Genomic DNA, 17,732 nt, shown 5'->3' on the forward strand with positions numbered 1-17,732 from the left:
TCATATAGATCAAAGATTATATAGTTACAGATATTATAATAAACAAAATCCTTATAGCAAACTTCCTCCCTTTATAGATTACAGTACTCAAAGATCAGCGTCCATCGACTAACTCAACACTCAATGTAGGAAGGCAATGTTCTTCCATGGAGCTTACCTCTGGGGCAAAACAAACTAGCAGGTAATCATAACACAGTGCAATATGTGCTTTAACTGGAGAAAGGCCTGGGCACTATGGGAAGAGAGGAAAGGAGAAAGGGAGGGAGTAAAGGAATGACTAGCTTTCAAGTTGCTAGAGAAAACATAAAGTATCATAAGTTACCATCCAAGCTACTAGTCCAAAATTAATTTAGGTACAAAAGAGTAGTTAAGAAATTGGGGGCTGGGCATGGTGGCGTATGCTTGCAGTCCCAGCTACTGGGGAGGCTGAGGCAGGAGGATTGCTTGAGCCCAGGAGTCTGAGGTTGCTGTGAGCTAGGCTGATGCCATGGCACTCTAGCCTGGGCAACAGAGTGAGACTCTGTCTCAAAAAAAAAAAAAAAGGACATTGTGTATGTCCATCGATTAAGTGAGAGATATAAAGGTTATTTAAAAAAAAAAAAGCTGGGAGATGATCATTAACCTAACAGAGAAGTTTGATAATCATGGGCTTGTGAGCACTGGATGCACTTTCACAAAACCATACAAAAGTCTACAGGTACAGACATTAGGGCAAAAAGATCCAGAAATGGCACAGGTGGCTATAGCAACAAAATGAGGAAGAAATCCCACCAATGCTTTTCTTCTTTACCCATCCCCAATTGCTAGTGGATCTTTACCCCATCCCTGATCTCAAGTTCAGAATTAGTCCCTGTCCCTTCAGGTACTCACAAAATCCCCAAGAAACCCAGAAAAAAGTGAGAAATATATAGGTAGGTGTTTGGTGTGGGGGGTACCATTCACTAAATTCCATATTTAGATAACAAGAAACAGAAAGCTCAGATATCCAGATCTGATGGAGCCATCTGCTAAGTGGCAAAATAGGGCAAAGAGTGGAGAGTGAAGTCACCACAGGGGTCAGCAGACCGTGTGCTCACCAGCCTTTGGACACCGGGCAATAGGAACTTGTAAGTCAAATCAATGGCCCACCCACACTCATCTTTACACTCACAAAATAGTTTTCCTTCACGAGTATGGCAATGCATAAATCTTGGAAATCTAACTTGTTTAAAAATTTAAGAACTCAATCCCTTATACAATTTACAAAATTCTAACCCTAAGGTACTTAATAACAATAAACTTAATGGAAAAACTTTATCAAAATTTGTTATGATAAAACCACCATGACTTTTCTTTTTAAACAACCTGCAAGTATTAATACTATGCACTGCTTAAGCAGAGAACAGAAAATTTAACAAAAGTTTACAAATCATTTAAACATATGATGCAGGGTTTTTTCAAGGTTCTGACCCTTTTCTACCTACATACAATACCCATTCTTGTGTGGTCCTGCTCAAGTCAGGAGCACAGCAGTACTCTGCACCCACACTAACATTTTTCTTCATTAAAGTCTGTATTTGTTCCTCAAGCTTAACATTTTATATATAACAGACTTTATTTAAATGTCCTCCATTAGAGTATAAGTTGCTTGTCAGTAGGGAGTTTGCCATAATACCTTTATATTACACTATATGTCTTTAGGATTAGGCATAATAACAACTCCAAATAAGCCCCTTAAAAACTTGATGAATTTTTTTAAAAAGTATGTTTTGAAAATTTAAAGGAGGAAAGAAGGGTAGAAAATCAGAATGTTATTAAGTTTAAGAGGAATAAAGAAAAAAAGCTAGTTATCAAATGATTTTTTTTTTTTTTTTTTTTTGAGACAGAGTCTCACTTTGTTGCCCAGGCTAGAGTGAGTGCCGTGGCATCAGCCTAGCTCACAGCAACCTCAAACTCCTGGGCTCAAGCAATCCTACTGCCTCAGCCTCCCGAGTAGCTGGGACTACAGGCATGTGCCACCATGCCCGGCTAATTTTTTACATATATAAATCAGTTGGCCAATTAATTTCTTTCTATTTTATAGTAGAGACGGGGTCTTGCTCAGGCTGGTTTTGAACTCCTGACCTTGAGCAATCCGCCCGCCTCAGCCTCCCAGAGAGCTAGGATTACAGGCGTGAGCCACCGCGCCCGGCTTCAAATGATTTTTTTTAATCAAACAAAGCAAAGTATAGATGAGTCACAGAAGGACTATATATGGTCACACAAAAGTGCTGAGTCATTACTGAACAAATTTTAAGGAAAGGTTAAAAAGAACACTGCAAAGTCAAATTCTTCTTTTTTTTTTTTTTTGAGACAGAGTCTCACTGTCTCACTCTGTTGTGGGCTAGAGTGCTGTGGCGCCAGTCTTGCTCACAGCAACCTCAAACTCCTGGGCTCAAGTGATCCTCCTGCCTCAGTCTCCTGAGTAACTGGGACTACAGGCATGCGCCACCATGCCCGGCTAATTTTTTCTCTATATATTTTTAGTTGTCCAGTTAATTTCTTTCTATTTTTTTTTAGTAGAGACGGGGTCTCCCTCTTGCTCAGGCTGGTCTCGAACTCCTGAGCTCAAGCGATCCTCCTGCCTCGGCCTCCCAGAGTGCTAGGGAGGCATGAGCCACCGCACCCGGCCCAAAGATAAATTCTTAAACACTGCTAGTGCCTTCTGAGATTTTACTCACAAATAATAATTAAAGATTTTATTTTTAAGCAAACTGAAGAGACTGAAACTACTTGTAAGAAATAAAAAAGTACAGCAATGGCACAGACATAAACACCAGCACCACAACCAATGCAGATTATTAATGATCTGTTCAAATCCCACATTGACCACTTAAAAACTCACCTTTTTTACAACACCTGGCAAACCAACTTGGGTAATACCCAAGTCTGGCAAAATAAGTGATATGTGGATCTGTCGAGTATAAAGGTATTAGCCACTTTACAGAACAGGTATATCACAGCAATAATGATTAAATAGTACATTTTTATAAGTCATTTTATAAGTATATTTTATAAGTAAGAAAAGTCCCTTTTCACTCAAAGCAAAAGGGACAGTCATGGCCTTCCCTCTAACATATACAGTGGAATGATGAAACTCCAATTCTACCCTGCAAATAAATAAGTTGATCGTTTCTGACCAAAAAGTGTCAGAAAACACTTTATGATTGCCAAAAAAGAACCAAGTCAAAAACAGTACTTAAAAACGGTAATCTATGATTATAAAGCTATCCTTCCAGGGAGGCTTTTAAATCTTGTGTACAGAAATACCCCTCTTCATAAAAATTGCCACGCCAGAAATCTTAGCAAAACTGACAAAGAAACTATATTAACAGGTTAGCTAGGCATGCCTCTCCCTGGGACCCACTCAGACTCTCATCCCTACTCAACCTTTGATCATTAAAATTAACCTGATTATGATGTATATTATGTATTCATAATAATTAGAAATTTTAATTTAAAATAAAATAAAATTACTCTGATGGATTTTGGACAGGTGTGGCTTGGATGAGTCTAATTTCAAAATCAACCTCCAACTTACAGTTCTTTTTGGCTGCATGGTTTATATAAAGATAGTTCATTTCTGCCTCATTTCTAAAAAGAGAAAGGAGGCAATCAAACCACGAAGAAATTTTTCCTCCTCCATATGGGTTTAGAAAAAATTTTTAAGTGATCCAGAAGACAAACCACTAAAAGCAGCAAACATTGTACCATATATGAAAATATTTTCTTACATAAATGACAGGTACTGTAACACATAGTTTCTAATCTGTCATTTAAGAATGATGTAGGGGCCGGGCGCGGTGGCTCACGCCTGTAATCCTAGCTCTCTGGGAGGCCGAGGCGGGGCGGATTGCTCAAGGTCAGGAGTTCAAAACCAGCCTGAGCAAGAGCGAGATTCCATCTCTACTATAAATAGAAAGAAATTAATTGGCCAACTGATATATATATAAAAAATTAGCCGGGCATGGTGGCGCATGCCTGTAGTCCCAGCTACTCGGGAGGCTGAGGCAGAAGGATCGCTCGAGCCCAGGAGTTTGAGGTTGCTGTGAGCTAGGCTGACGCCATGGCACTCACTCTAGCCTAGACAACAAAGCGAGACTCTGTCTCAAAAAAAAAAAAAAAAAAAAGAATGATGTAGGGAACTCATATCCTACCAAGTGATCTTTTTTTCTATTCTATCCAACACAAAATTGATCATTTGATTTTAAGCTAAGAGCAAAACTATAGGCTCTGTGTTTGGAAAATAGAAATCTATTTTGAGCCTCACTGTGGAAAAAAAGATAAGGCATACTATTTCAAAACATTTTCTAATATGCTTTCTTTTTAAAAAAGATACTGTATTTTTTGAATAGGCAGGACATCTACAAGGACATAAAAAGTATACAATGAGAGGTTGCATTTTCACTTCACTACTGTCTCTAGCCTGTTCCTCTTATAGGTAACTGATTTTATTAATTAGTTAATCCTTCCAGTTTTACTTTACATAAACACAAGAAAATATGATTATAATTCCTTTTTTTTTGAAACAAGGTCTAGCTCTGTCACCAGGGCTAGAGTGCAGTGGCGCCATCATAGCTCACTACAACCTCGAATGCCTGGGCTCAAGCGACCCTGCTGCCTCAGGCTTCCGAGTAGCTGAGACCACAGTAGCCAGGCATAATACTATGCCTGGCTAATTTTTTTTTAAATATTTTGTAGACACAAAGGCTTGCTATGTTGTCAGGCTGGTCTCAAACTCCTGGCCTCAAGTGATGTTCTCACCTTGGCCTTCCAAAGCCCTAGAATCATTGGCACAGTGTTGAAACGCAGTTTTTTTGTATGCCCAATACCACTAGCTCACTTCCCAGTTGTCTGCTGCACTTACAGATTTCAGCCTTAAATTGTCTTCCATGAAACCAGTCCCTGGTGCCAAAAAGGCTGGGGACTGCTGCAAAGTTAGGGTTCTTTTCTTTTGACAATAGAGAAAAAGAGTTCAATTTTGAGGTAATGATTAACATGCCCTTTACACTTCAGCAACAATTATCCATTTTTTAAATTCAGAGGTTTACATTTTTTTCCTCTCAAAGAGAAGCTTTAGTAAGCAAAGTATATCTTTGCCCTCCAAGCTTTTGCAAACCTTTAGTGTATTGTTACAAAAAAGTATAAGGCTTAGAGCACTTCCTATTACAGCATGTATTTGTATAAAGTCAGAGTCATCACAACTATCTATTTACGTGTGTGTGTATATATGGATATAGCGGTGTCACACTACATGAGTACGTTTACTTCACTCTGGGTTTTTATTCTCTGTGTATTTCCTTCTTTCTCCTGCCCCATCACTTTAGTTCACTGAATTTTTCTCTGAAAAGTTAAATTCATAAGGTACGTATGAAATAAGTTTGTAATGTATTAGAAAAGAAACCCTAAAATACAGGAATGTTATTGTATTATGATTATATATGAAACACTGTGTGGTAAAAACAACAGTTTTTACATCAACCAAAGATTCAGAATGACTATAATTTTTAAGAAAAATTTTTTAAAAAATTAAATAACCATATTATCTGTCCAGGGTAGATCACAAGTCTGATTCATCTTTTCCTGCCCCCATTGTCTTCCCTTAAGTCACTAAAATGTAAACTAATAATTAAATAAACGTGCATTTAGTGGTTACAGCTAACAGATATTACTTTAAAGAATATATTTTATCCTTCTTAAAATAACAATAAAATCCTTACTTCTTATAATTATACCTGAAACTGCTCTATTGAATCTTTTGATACATTCAGCCCCCAACCCCCATATATTCATAACCCTGAAATGCAATTTACCATTTCCAATTATAGTGGTCTAAAGGGAAAAATTACTTTTAACCTATTTTTTCATATTCTATATAGTTCCAAGCCATATAAAAAGTTATTCTAAAAAAACCCCGAGTTGTTTGCACTGATCTGTACATTTTCCCCTAATGTTCTGCTTCCCCTTTCCATGCAAACAGTAAACACCGAAGACAAAAGAAGCATTTCTGAAAGATAAGCTTGGCCTTCACTAAAGCAAAGAGTGAGGTAATTAGGATTCAGGCTTCTATCCCCTCTCTAATTAACTCTCATTCAATTCTATCTCCTGCAGCGTACCTCTCATTCTGGGAAGAATGCAAACAACCCTTTGCTGAATCCGTCTATATGCTGAGCACCATTGCTAGGAATCAATAGGGCTGTAAAAGAAGGCGTGGTAGCTACTCTCACAAAGTCTACAAAGAAGCAGAAATGTCTATTTTCTTTCTCTTTTGGAAAGTAGTCTATGTTTTGTTTTGAACCTTGAAAAGAACAATAACAGTTAAACAAACTGCCGTAAGTCACAAAATAGATCAAGTTACATTATTTAAAGGTCTCAAAAGGGAGAAATACTGAAAGGAGAAACATTAGAAGAGTCTAATTAACTATGTCTTATGCAACTCAATGTGGTTTGGTTAACAAAGGAGAGACAGAGTCAAATAAGGATTGTTTAGGTTAAAGGCAAATATACTGTATCATGAAGTGGAAAGAGAAAATACAGACTATAGTTGAAGAGCATTAAGTTTTTCATTAAGGGTAAATGATAAATACAGATAAATGCTTTTATCACTCATATATACACAAATATGTGTATTTTATGCACGTTCCCTCTGTTTTACCAGAAGAAAAAAGGGCTAGATTAAGTGCATATAAACACTTCAATTTCCAAAATATAGCTAAGAACCTAATTCCTTATCTACCTTAAAAAAAAAAGTTCTGAGAAGGAACAAAAACACTAAACACTAAAACTTATTACTATAGTCACAGGACTGGCTTTTAATCCTATACTCAAGGACTATTTGCTTTTACTTTATGTACTATTCTAGTTGCTTGGTTATCTGGCCTCTCATTTTAGAAATGAAGCATTACTATGGAAAGACACTCCAAAAGTCATGATACGAGAACTAATACAAAGCTGGGGGAAGAGTGGCGGGACAGAAAAAAGCTGCAAAACAGGCCTATATATTATGGTAGTCTTTAGGACATTATTAAATTACAAAAGAGCATATTCATTGATGTTTTAGTTCTTCCTATAAAGAAACAGAAGAGTAGCAGTGTGTGGTAGTAAGCCTCTGTCTAGTCTCTGCTACTTGGAGGGTAAGGTGGGAGGATTACATGAGCCCAGGATTCAAATACAGATGGGGCAACATAGTGAGAGAGACCCTGTCGGAAAGGAAAGGAAAAAGAAAAACAGAAAAAGGAAAAGAAAAAGGAAAAGGAAAAGAAAAATAGGAAGAGCATACCATATTTTATTAAAATTCAAGTACTATGTATATTACCTAACAAAAGAGATGTTAAGGTATAAATTCAGTTGTAGTTTAACAAAAGAACAAAAAAACCTCCCAGATTTGAGGCATTTCAAATAGCGAAGAAAGCAAACAGCAATGACAGACAGTTCCTAGGATTCAGGCATCTATCCCTTCCCTGACTCTCATTCACTTCTGTCTCCTGTAGTGTACCTCTCATTCCGGGAAGAATGCAAACACCCATTTGCTAAAGGCTGTTTTTTCCTCCTTTTTTTAAAGCTATTAAAAATAAAAGGAAAGTGTAAAAGTTGCTCAACAAAAAAAACCCCAGAAAGTTCTCTCATAGATCTACGTTTTCACCTAAATGACAGTTATTACTTAAGAGACCAAGCTCTTTAGAGTTTTTTAAAAATGTTATTTATTTAGTTTTTAGAATCCTCCTACCTCTTTACAGTTTTTTTTTTATTTCGGCATATTATGGGGGTACAGATTTTAAGGTTTCAATAAATGCCCATTTCCCCCCCTCCCCCCACAAGTCTGAGTCTCCACCATGACCATCCCCCAGATGGTGCACCTCTCACTCATTATGTATGTATATACCCGTCCCCCTCCCCCCTCCCTCTTTACAGTTTTGAAGTTAAATAAAAACGATAAAAAGACCAAAGCTTTTTTATGGATTATATTTTAGACATAGTTGACTATTGAGTTCAAATTGAAACTTAGCTTGATGACAACAGTAGAAGGCCAAAAACAAAGATTATCTCTAGGCTATCTGCTATGATCTGAATGTTTGTATCCCTCCCTAAATTCTTATGTTAAAATCTTCACTCCCAATATGATAGTATGAGGTAGGGGTTTTGGGAGGTGATTAGGCCATGGCAGTAGAGTCCTCATGAATGGGAATACTGCCCTTATACAAGACGCCAGAGAGGGACCCCTCTCCTTTCCGCCATGTGAGGACACAGCAAGAGGAGCCATCTATGAGTCTGAAAGGAGGCCCTCACCAGACACCAAATCTGCCAGTCCCTTGATCTTGGACTTTCCAGCCTCCAGCACTATAAGAAATAATTCTCTCTTGTTTATATGCTACCTGGTTTATGGTATTGTGTTACAGAAGCCTGAATGGACAAAGATATCATCTAAGAACATAAAATCCTTCAGAATAAAAGCAATTTTCTATTTTTATTTTATAGTAAAAAAGAAGAGAAGATGTGATAATGACAATTTTATTCTCAAAGTAATGACTTCCAAACTTTTATCTCTGATGCCTTGACCTTGGTTCATCCAAACTCCAAACACACAGAAACTTCCTACCAATTGTTTTCACTTGAATATTTTGTCATCATCTCAAACTAAACACTGGGTCAAATAGAAAAAATTCCCATCCTTTGCCCTTACCCTCTTCAAGCCAAACCAGCTTCCTATTTTGATTTTCCAATCCCTGTCATGCAGCCTTAAAACCACCATGTTCTCTCTTTTCTACTATTATTACAATGACCCTAGTTCAAGCTCTTAGTCATTTCATTGGCTATAAAAGATTCCTTACTGGTTTCTGTGCTGCTACTTACTTTCTCCCTTTAAACTATGGTGACTGAAGAGTCTTTCTAAATCACATTTTATTCCTATCACTCCCAACTTTAAAAATTCTTCAATGCCTACAAGATAAATGTGGAAGAAAGACCCATCTGAATGACATGGAAAATTTATAGATATGACCTGGCTGACTATTATGAAGGTGGCTCCTTTCTTCCCTGCTTAGTGTGTATCCTTTGCAAGGCCCCAATTCAAAGTCTTCATGTGGTTAAGGCTCAGTACAATCTGGCTTCCAATTACTTTTGATTTTCTCTTCCCTTAAAGCACGTGAATCTTATGTTTCATTGTTAGTCTATTTCTCTACCAAACATGTATATTCCTCCAGCATACCTCTTTTAGCACTACACTGTATAGTGATGATGGGGCAGAATGTCAAAATATTTTTATATTTAAAATATACAATGTCTATATCTAAATATTAGTATATTCATATCCATCAAAATCTCAAACAGTGTAACTGATATATATATATATATATACATATGACTAAAACGAATGCAATCTTATGTGCTCAGTTAATGAATGCCAAAAGGCTGGGCTGTGCTCTTGTCTGAATGATGCTGGGCAATCTGACAATTCTGCTGAGTTTCCTTTACTGCCCTGTTTTCTGGTGAGTAATTTTCACCCATAATTAGCTAAAAAAGTGAGTGATAGTGCTGGACTTGGTTGTTCCCAAGAAGTGTATTATTTTATAGGTTTTATGGTAGCCATAAGAGTTTCTAAGGAAATGTTAAAGAAAACAAGAAGTTATCAGCATACAATTAGTAATTTAATAAAAAGCTCTTGGATATTACAAAGATTACATATATTACTGCTTCCTGGGAGAACTGAAAAATATTTTTAAGAGGGATACCTGAAAGAAAGTATGGTTGAAGACCTGTCATGATTTCAGAGGCTGTGAAAGGCACCAGAGGGACCACCAATGAGTAATGGTGAGACCCATATCACATGACTGAGCTATTCTGTACTGTGCTCACTACTGGCTCTCCCATTTCCAGTACTGCTATCATCGATATAAAACTGAGTGTGCACGTAATGGAAGGTATGACAAACATGAGAACCTGTCCTTTACTTAAACCAAAACTCATAAGTCTGCTGTATATGAATATGAATGTTATATGAATCTATCTCCAGATGAAGCCTACAGCAGATCTAGTTCAGCCCTCACTACTCTAGTCCTCAAATGTGTTCACATTACATAAAAACAATGTGCAAAATTCATTTCTTGGCTTATTCCCTATAGACTATGCTAACTGCGGCCCTAAGCTGGATGTCTTAGCCAGTCCTCATTTATCAGTTACTGGGAAGAAAGCCATGGTTCTCTTCCTGAAAGTTGCACCTACTATGAATAGAAAGGTTTCAAGATATTCAGAGTGGAATCTATTATTATTTAACTTTTTAAAGCACTTGCTACCAACACCAATCTGAAGATCAACGGTTGAACATCAAGCCTTTTTTGCCAATTGTTACATGTGAAAGACATGTAACATGTAACATGTAGTAGAGTTGATGACTTTTATCAAAGAAAGGTAAATATATTTTGTACACTTTTGAAAACTCAAACACTGATTATAAATGAAATTCCGTATTGTAATTGTCATAAAAGAGAACTAACAGAAACAAAAAACATTCTATTTATCTTTCTTTAGGGTGACTTTATTTTAAAGTCCACAGAAAGATCTCAGAAGGTAAAGTATCAATTTACCTTATTTTCTTCTAGGAATTTCAATTTGATAGAAACGTCATTGCGCATTTTATCATATTTTTCCTTATGTGCTTGGAACAGATGCTGTGACTGTTCAATCTTTGGCAAAGTGTTTGCATCACGTGGTCCAAGATTCAGTTCTTCCAAATCAGTGCGATATGCGTCATATTCAATCCTGGAAAGCAGAGAATAAGTGAAGTATACTACAAAACAGAGTGAAATATGTTCAAGAGATGGATTAGAAATATATAGTATTCAGTCTCATACTATATAATAATATACAAAATTTTCATGTCTATTTTCTATTTTATGCTTTTGAAATCATTATTTCTTTAAAAACAAAGAAATACTTATATAAGAACAGGAGAAGCTGCTTCTTAATCTTATTTACTATTCCTCTAAAAATATATAGTATCAATTGACAAAGTAACATTTCCAAAATTTAAAAAACAGTTTAAAAAAGTAGATGTCAAAATAAGATCAAAGGTATAGATCAATCCCCATGTGAATTGGTTAATATTGATGAGACAAAGCAGGTGATGATAGCAGACTTCAGAATGGCATACTCAAATAAGTAAGAGGGTCAACAGAGGGTCAGTGGTTCTCAAAGTAAGTCTAGGTCAGCAATGCACAATAAAAATATTATGTGAGGTACACATGTAATTTAAAATTTTCTAGTAGCTACATTAAAACAGTAAAAATTAATGTCACCTTTTTTTTAACAATATATTTTGTTTTACCCAATATATTTAAAATATTATCATTGCAACATGTCATCAATGTAAAAAAATAGTTAATGAGCTACTTTACATTTGGAGGTAGGTACTGAGTCTTTGAAATCCACTGTGTATTTCACATTTTCATCTCAATTCAGACTAGCCACGTTTCAAGTATGCAACGGACACACTGGCTATTTATTTGACAACACAACTCTAGATGAATTTCTGTAACATCAGTATTTAGAATGTAACAATGGCATCTATTATAGAGCACTTACCACTTTGTATTTCATGAGATGTCTCACCTTAATATTCTCCCACCACTAACTGAACTAGTTTCCCCACCATCATGACCCTATAGCCCCTCATAATACCTCTAACACAGCACCTGTGTAAGTACTACTTTGCTTATTAAACAGTGACTTATCCAGCAGCCTCAACTAGAAGCAAACTGACCTCCAATTTAGTCAAAATCAGAATCACAAAGCTTATGCCGTAAATGCTCTTTATATATACATCTATAGTATGATTCACATCTCCTATTCTGGGAATTAAAAATGTTTTAAATCACATAACCTATACTGTATATATGACTAGAGAAAGAATATATCAGTTCCTCACACTGAGACTAATTTATTCTTAACTCGTACTGAATGTAAGAAACTTGATCTTTCAGGGCCAAAAGAGGATCATTCATTCATTCACTGATACAATGGTTCATCAACAATTATCAAGCAAGCACGTTCTATGTTCCAGGTACTCTGCTAGAAAGTAGAGCTATAAAGATGAACAGATAACTTTATCCTCAAGAAGCTTGTAGTCTAGAGGAAGAGAACCCTGTAAACAATTACAACAAAATGAGATAATGGAAACTGCCATGAAGGAGGGTAAGATATAATGGAAATCAAGTGGAAGAATTATCTAATTAGTATCTGAAAAGATATGTCAGAAAAGAATTAAAATACTATAATGAAATTTTGAAGGATGGTAAAAGCTTATTGGGTGGATTGGAACATTGAAATTAGTAGAATATTCCAGGAAGACATGGACAAAGGCATAAATTCATAAAATACCATGACACATTTGGGAATTAATTCAGTTGTGTTAGAATCTGAAGTTGGAACACAATATTGGAAGAAAAGTCAGACAGGTAGGCAGGATCGAGATTAAGCAGCCTTATAGGCCATGCTAAAGGGTTAAGATTTAATCCAGTAGGACAGGTGATGGGAAGACATTGTTGAACACTGATCTGACATGATTCTAATTGTTCAGGATAGAAAGATGACTCTAGTGGTAGTATAAAGAATGAAGGATGGACTGGAATAAAAGATTAAGAAATCAGAAGCAAGGAAACCAATTAGAAGACCAAAGACATATGAGAAATGAGTCACTAAACCAAGATAAAGGTAGTGTAGCTAAGGAGACAGAAAAGATTTAGGAGGCAAGACTGACTTGGTAATAATAAGTTAGTTAAATCCAGAGGTTTAGTAGCCAAACTGAATGACCACTCTGCCCTTCACCGGCTCTAACACCTTGAGCTAATTATTTGATCTCTTTGTATACCAGTTTTTCATCTATAAATGGGAATAACCTCCATAAAAACTTCATATATATATATATATAATAAAGCACAAAGGACACCTAGTAGCTAATACCTTTAGGATGCTTATTATTATGGTATTATTTTAAAGGCAAACTTATTAAAAATAATAAGAAATAGGCCAGGAGCAGTGGCTCATGCCTGTAATCTCAGCACTTTGGGAAGCCAAGGCAGGAGGGTCGCTTGAGCTCAGGAGTTTGAAGTTGCCGTGAGTGAGTGAGTGATGACTGTGCCACTGCACTCCAGCCTGGGCTTACAGAGACAGACCCTGTCTCTTAAAAAAAAACACAAAACAAAACCAAAAAAAAAAAAAAAAAAAAAAAAAAGGAAAAAAGAAGAACTGAAATAAATAATAATATGTGGTAATTTAATATAAGGACCAATATCCTTCAGTAGCCTTGGAGCACATTACTAAATAACAATTAATTTAAACATAAAGTTGTAATACTGACCTTATATTCCTTAATTTTTATATTCAGAATTTGTAGACGGAATCAAAGTAAAATTTTCCATAAGAGCTTTCTAACAGTGTTTATTACCAAGATAAGAAGCTCACTAAGTTTTTCAAAATGCAACTCTTCACTTCAAGGTTGCCAGTCTGAACTGAGTCCATATCAAGAAAGTTAGTGATGGTTACTTTATGGCTTATGTAAAACTTCTAGAGAACAGGTGTCCACATCTGAAAAGTCTTGACCACAATTGACTCCCTTGTTGGTGCTGCTGTGGAGAAGTGTTGAATGGGCTGTTATAAGATTTTCTATACATGAAGCACCAGAGGGCTAGGAAATACTTGTACACAATGCATAATAGGGAGCATTAAAAGGCCACCCGGGCATTTGACTAAATTACCACTTTTTGTGCTGATCAAATAGATGACCCCTTGCTTAAAAGTCAGTAAATTCTGGTTTTGACAGAGAAGAAAATTCAGCTACTGAGAAACTTTTAATCTTGGATTCTTTTTGACTATTATTCCTCAGTAGGCAATGTTTCAGTGTTACAACTAGCTAGTTCTTCAGCTACTTCATAAACAACAGGAAAGTCAAACTCCAAGCTAAACTTAATGAATTATAATTTGATTAAAAAGGATAAATTATGGGGTGAGGTGATTATTGTTGTTGCTTTTTAAAGCACACACAGAGGATGTCTAAGGGATCCTTTAAGTAACCAGCTACCAAGTACATATAACTTGATTTACAATTTTGTTCAAAAGTTCCAAATAAACCTATATACATATTATATAAATTGAGATCTTATACCACATTATACTTCCCAATCTAATGAGTTATATACCCAATCGAATGAGTGAGATTTTTCATTAGAAGATGTGAAAGTTATTTTATAAAATTAGATATGAAAATTTTAGATTAATCCAGTTTAAGCTTAAGTCTTATTGATCAAGTGTAAAAGACAGGGAACCAATGGGTTCTCATTTTGGCTTTGAAACTCACTACAAGTGAAAAAATCATTTAATCTCGAGAGTCTTATTTTTCTCCTCTGCAAATTAAAGTGTTTTGTGTATGAACACTTACTTTATCTGATAAATCTGGCCTTTGTTAATATGGGTTAATATTTTTAAAAGCATGCTAGAAATAAGGCTGAAGAGAAAGATACTACATGTTAATTAATTAAAATACATCTTAGGACAGGTGGACAATTACAAAGTGGAAAAACAAACTACAGTCACATAGTTCTTAACTAGATAAAGAAATTTTATATATACATACATAGATATAAAACAGAATGTATGAAAACACTGTATTATAAACAGGTATCAAAATGTGAGGCAAATATTTATGTAAAAGGCAAAATTTGAAAGGGTTTAAAGGCTTGTTATAATCTGGATAAATGGAAGATCATTGGTATTTACAACAAACAAAATCATGGAGGCAAAATGAGCTTGTATATTCGAGAGAAATTGAAAGAGTAAATATGGCTGTTGTGGAAGCAGTGACAATAAGGATGAAAGGTAATTTAGGTCAGATTATAGAGGACGATCTAGTATCTATGTGGTGGGACACAGGGCCCTGTCCTCTTCTAAGGAAGCTGGAGCTGGGATCCTCCCCCTCCCTATTTCCTAGAAGGCAGGGTTTAGGCACATGACCAAGGCTCAAATGGACACTCTCAAGGCAATGAAGCAAGTATTCAGGAACCTTTGGAAATTATTTATGGTAGCTATGAGCTATGGCAGCATCAAGTACCACAGCCACTCAACATCAGGGTCCTAATTAGATTCTTCTGAGGCATCACTTGGCTTTGGTTCTTGCCTGAATTTTGTTCTCTTCCTTTTCTGTTAAGTCTGTTGGCTATCCTATAATCTTCCAGCACATTTTTTTTCTGCCCATATTGGCCAGAGTTGGTTTCTGTTGTTTGTAACCAAAAATCTTAATTGAATTATGTGTAAAACAGACAATATAGCCAGAATTTACACCTTACCTGGCACTTTCATACTGTTTCACAGTCATTAATGTATCTTCAATTGTTTTATTCACCAAAGTGTTCACACTAGCAATGAAAAAGTTAATGGCCCCAAGAAGAGTCTCTCCATTTTTAGCCAGCAGCTTTTGGGTATCTGCATTATAGCCAAATTCTTCCTAAAACAAAGAAGTCACCTTAACTTATCTAGTAATAAATTAGTACATGTAAGTAAAAAAAACCTCAGACATATCACTAATGGGAAAATACCTGATTTAGAAATGTAGCTATAGCAGTTTTACCTTTTCTTTTAATCTTAAATAAAAATCTAAATGACATCTAGGTATATAATTAATAAGTCTAATTATCTTCAAAATTGTCATCAGCTCAGATGCATAGCTAAAATCTAAACAATTTTTTAAAGTTAAACTACTCTGTACTAGAAAGAATATTATCATTTCTACATTTTGTTTCTATTATAGTATAAGCACAGCTGTTACGAAGAAAAATATAGCAGATTATTAATCAGAGAAACTGTAACTTTCACAACCAAATTAGGTAACAGTTGGCTAAAACTTTCAGACATAAAATAGAGTGCAATTTTTTGTGCTTTGACTGAATCTCCTCAAAGTATAAATATTAGTGATACACATTTCTTTGTAAACTTAGTGACCAGTTGACTCCCAAGCTTGGGTCTATCTAGACACACAGTTGAGAAAGGATCACTCAACACCAGATTTAGTTCATTCTCTCTGAATAAACTGCATCTTGGCTCAGCAAACCTTACACATGAGTCCTTTAGATACGGCAAGAACTAACCCTAAATGTTCAGCAGTGAAAGCTTTCCAGTCCAAGTTTTACTAATTAACAGATTAATCAGGGAACACATCTGACAAAAAAATCTTCAAATAATATTATAAGATGCATCATTTGAGAATTCTCCAGTTTGTTATAAAACACCTTCCACTTTCGATTGAAACAAATAATGTACTATTAGCTAGAATCTTAGAAGATGCACATTTAATGCTAGTGCAATAGGTATAATTAAATTTCTAGGTGATATAGTATTCAACAATTCAAAAAATTGCAGGAAAGTGAAATTCTTCATTATGCTAGAAGTATTTTTATTTAAGAGAGGTCTATGTAACTCTACTCTGGACCCAGTCTTCAAAATTTTATAGACCTTGATTTGCAAATATTGGCAGATGTGGGATTACTTAAGAAGAATATCAATCAATGTATATAAAAACTAAAATGAAAGACAGGACAGCAGAATATTTTTGGCACTAAGTTTTTACAAACAAAGTTACACACTGAAGTCTACATAAATGTTACTGGAAAGAACAAGAAAAGACATTTTTACAACTTTTAGAAAAAGCTAACAGAACATATTACAACTATATTTATTACCTTTGATATTCATTAAGAGGTAAAAGATAATATTAAAAAAGCAACAAAGAGGAAGAAAATATGAAAGTTAGATTTATATAAATACAATAATTTATAAAAAGTTCTTAAAAATTATATGAAGTATCTTAAAAGAACATCTTGGAATTCCACTAAGAGTTCAGCAAATCATAAACATAACAAATTACCTCACAATACTTCTATTACCATTTTCTCCCATCCCTCACAGTTATTCAAAATAATCTTACATGGAGTTCTAATGACTTCAAACTCAGGTCAGCAAAGGCATCTCCAAGTTGCCTTTGGGTATGCACCATTTGGAAAAGCTGGGTTGACAATGTCTGGGCCAATTTTAGAATATTTTCATATTTTTTCTTGTTATCTCTTAATATATCAATCTGAGCTTCAAGTTCAAGGTCCACAGTTCTTGAGCCACGGCCTAGCTTCTCGGAGATAATTTGTCGAGTACACTAAAATTAGAAAGATGCACTTTGTTTAAGAAGGAGAAAAAGAACAAAAGAAAAAAATAATACAGCAATTCACAATATAAATGCTAGAGAATATGACTATACCATTTTTTTGGCTTATGCTAGTCTAACAAATTGAAAGCTGTCAGCCCCCTTAGAAGTTCATCAGGACTCAGTAAGTTGTTTATCAGACATGTCTAATAACTATTACTATTCAGAGGAAGTTTTAAGATTTATCTAGTGAACTTATATACTACCAGAAGAACACTTTCACATAATCATATTTCAAGTTTAGGGCATATGGGCAGATTATTTGTAACAGCAGAAATATTTGGCATCATTTAAGAATAATAATAGACTTAATATAGGAATAATAAGAGTACCAAAATTTTACTTTCTAATTGGTTTGAAATAGTCTTTTGCCTCTATCTTCTCCCTTAAGTAGCTTAATGTGTATATGTGTGAGAAGAAGGAATTAAAGGAAGAAAGGAAGGAGAGAAAAAAAGGGAAGAAAAGAGGTTGGGGAGGA

General features: G+C 35.3%; 1 protein-coding gene across 8 annotated transcripts in view; it reads right to left on the reverse strand.

Moving 5' to 3' along the window:
- The window catches only part of ARFIP1 (ARF interacting protein 1), a 90,108-nt gene that overhangs the window by 12,262 nt on the left and 60,114 nt on the right, over positions 1-17,732 (reverse strand). For all 8 annotated transcript variants that reach the window (XM_012783691.2, XM_012783688.2, XM_012783692.2 and 5 more), the window contains 3 exons: positions 16,985-17,206; positions 15,351-15,508; positions 10,599-10,773 (listed from right to left, as the gene is read on the reverse strand). In XM_012783691.2, the coding sequence (XP_012639145.1) occupies positions 10,599-10,773; positions 15,351-15,508; positions 16,985-17,206 (555 nt within the window). The remainder of the gene's footprint in view (positions 1-10,598; positions 10,774-15,350; positions 15,509-16,984; positions 17,207-17,732) is intronic.

The sequence above is a fragment of the Microcebus murinus genome, chromosome 15, assembly GCF_040939455.1.
Source record: "Microcebus murinus isolate Inina chromosome 15, M.murinus_Inina_mat1.0, whole genome shotgun sequence".
NCBI lineage: Eukaryota > Metazoa > Chordata > Mammalia > Primates > Cheirogaleidae > Microcebus > Microcebus murinus.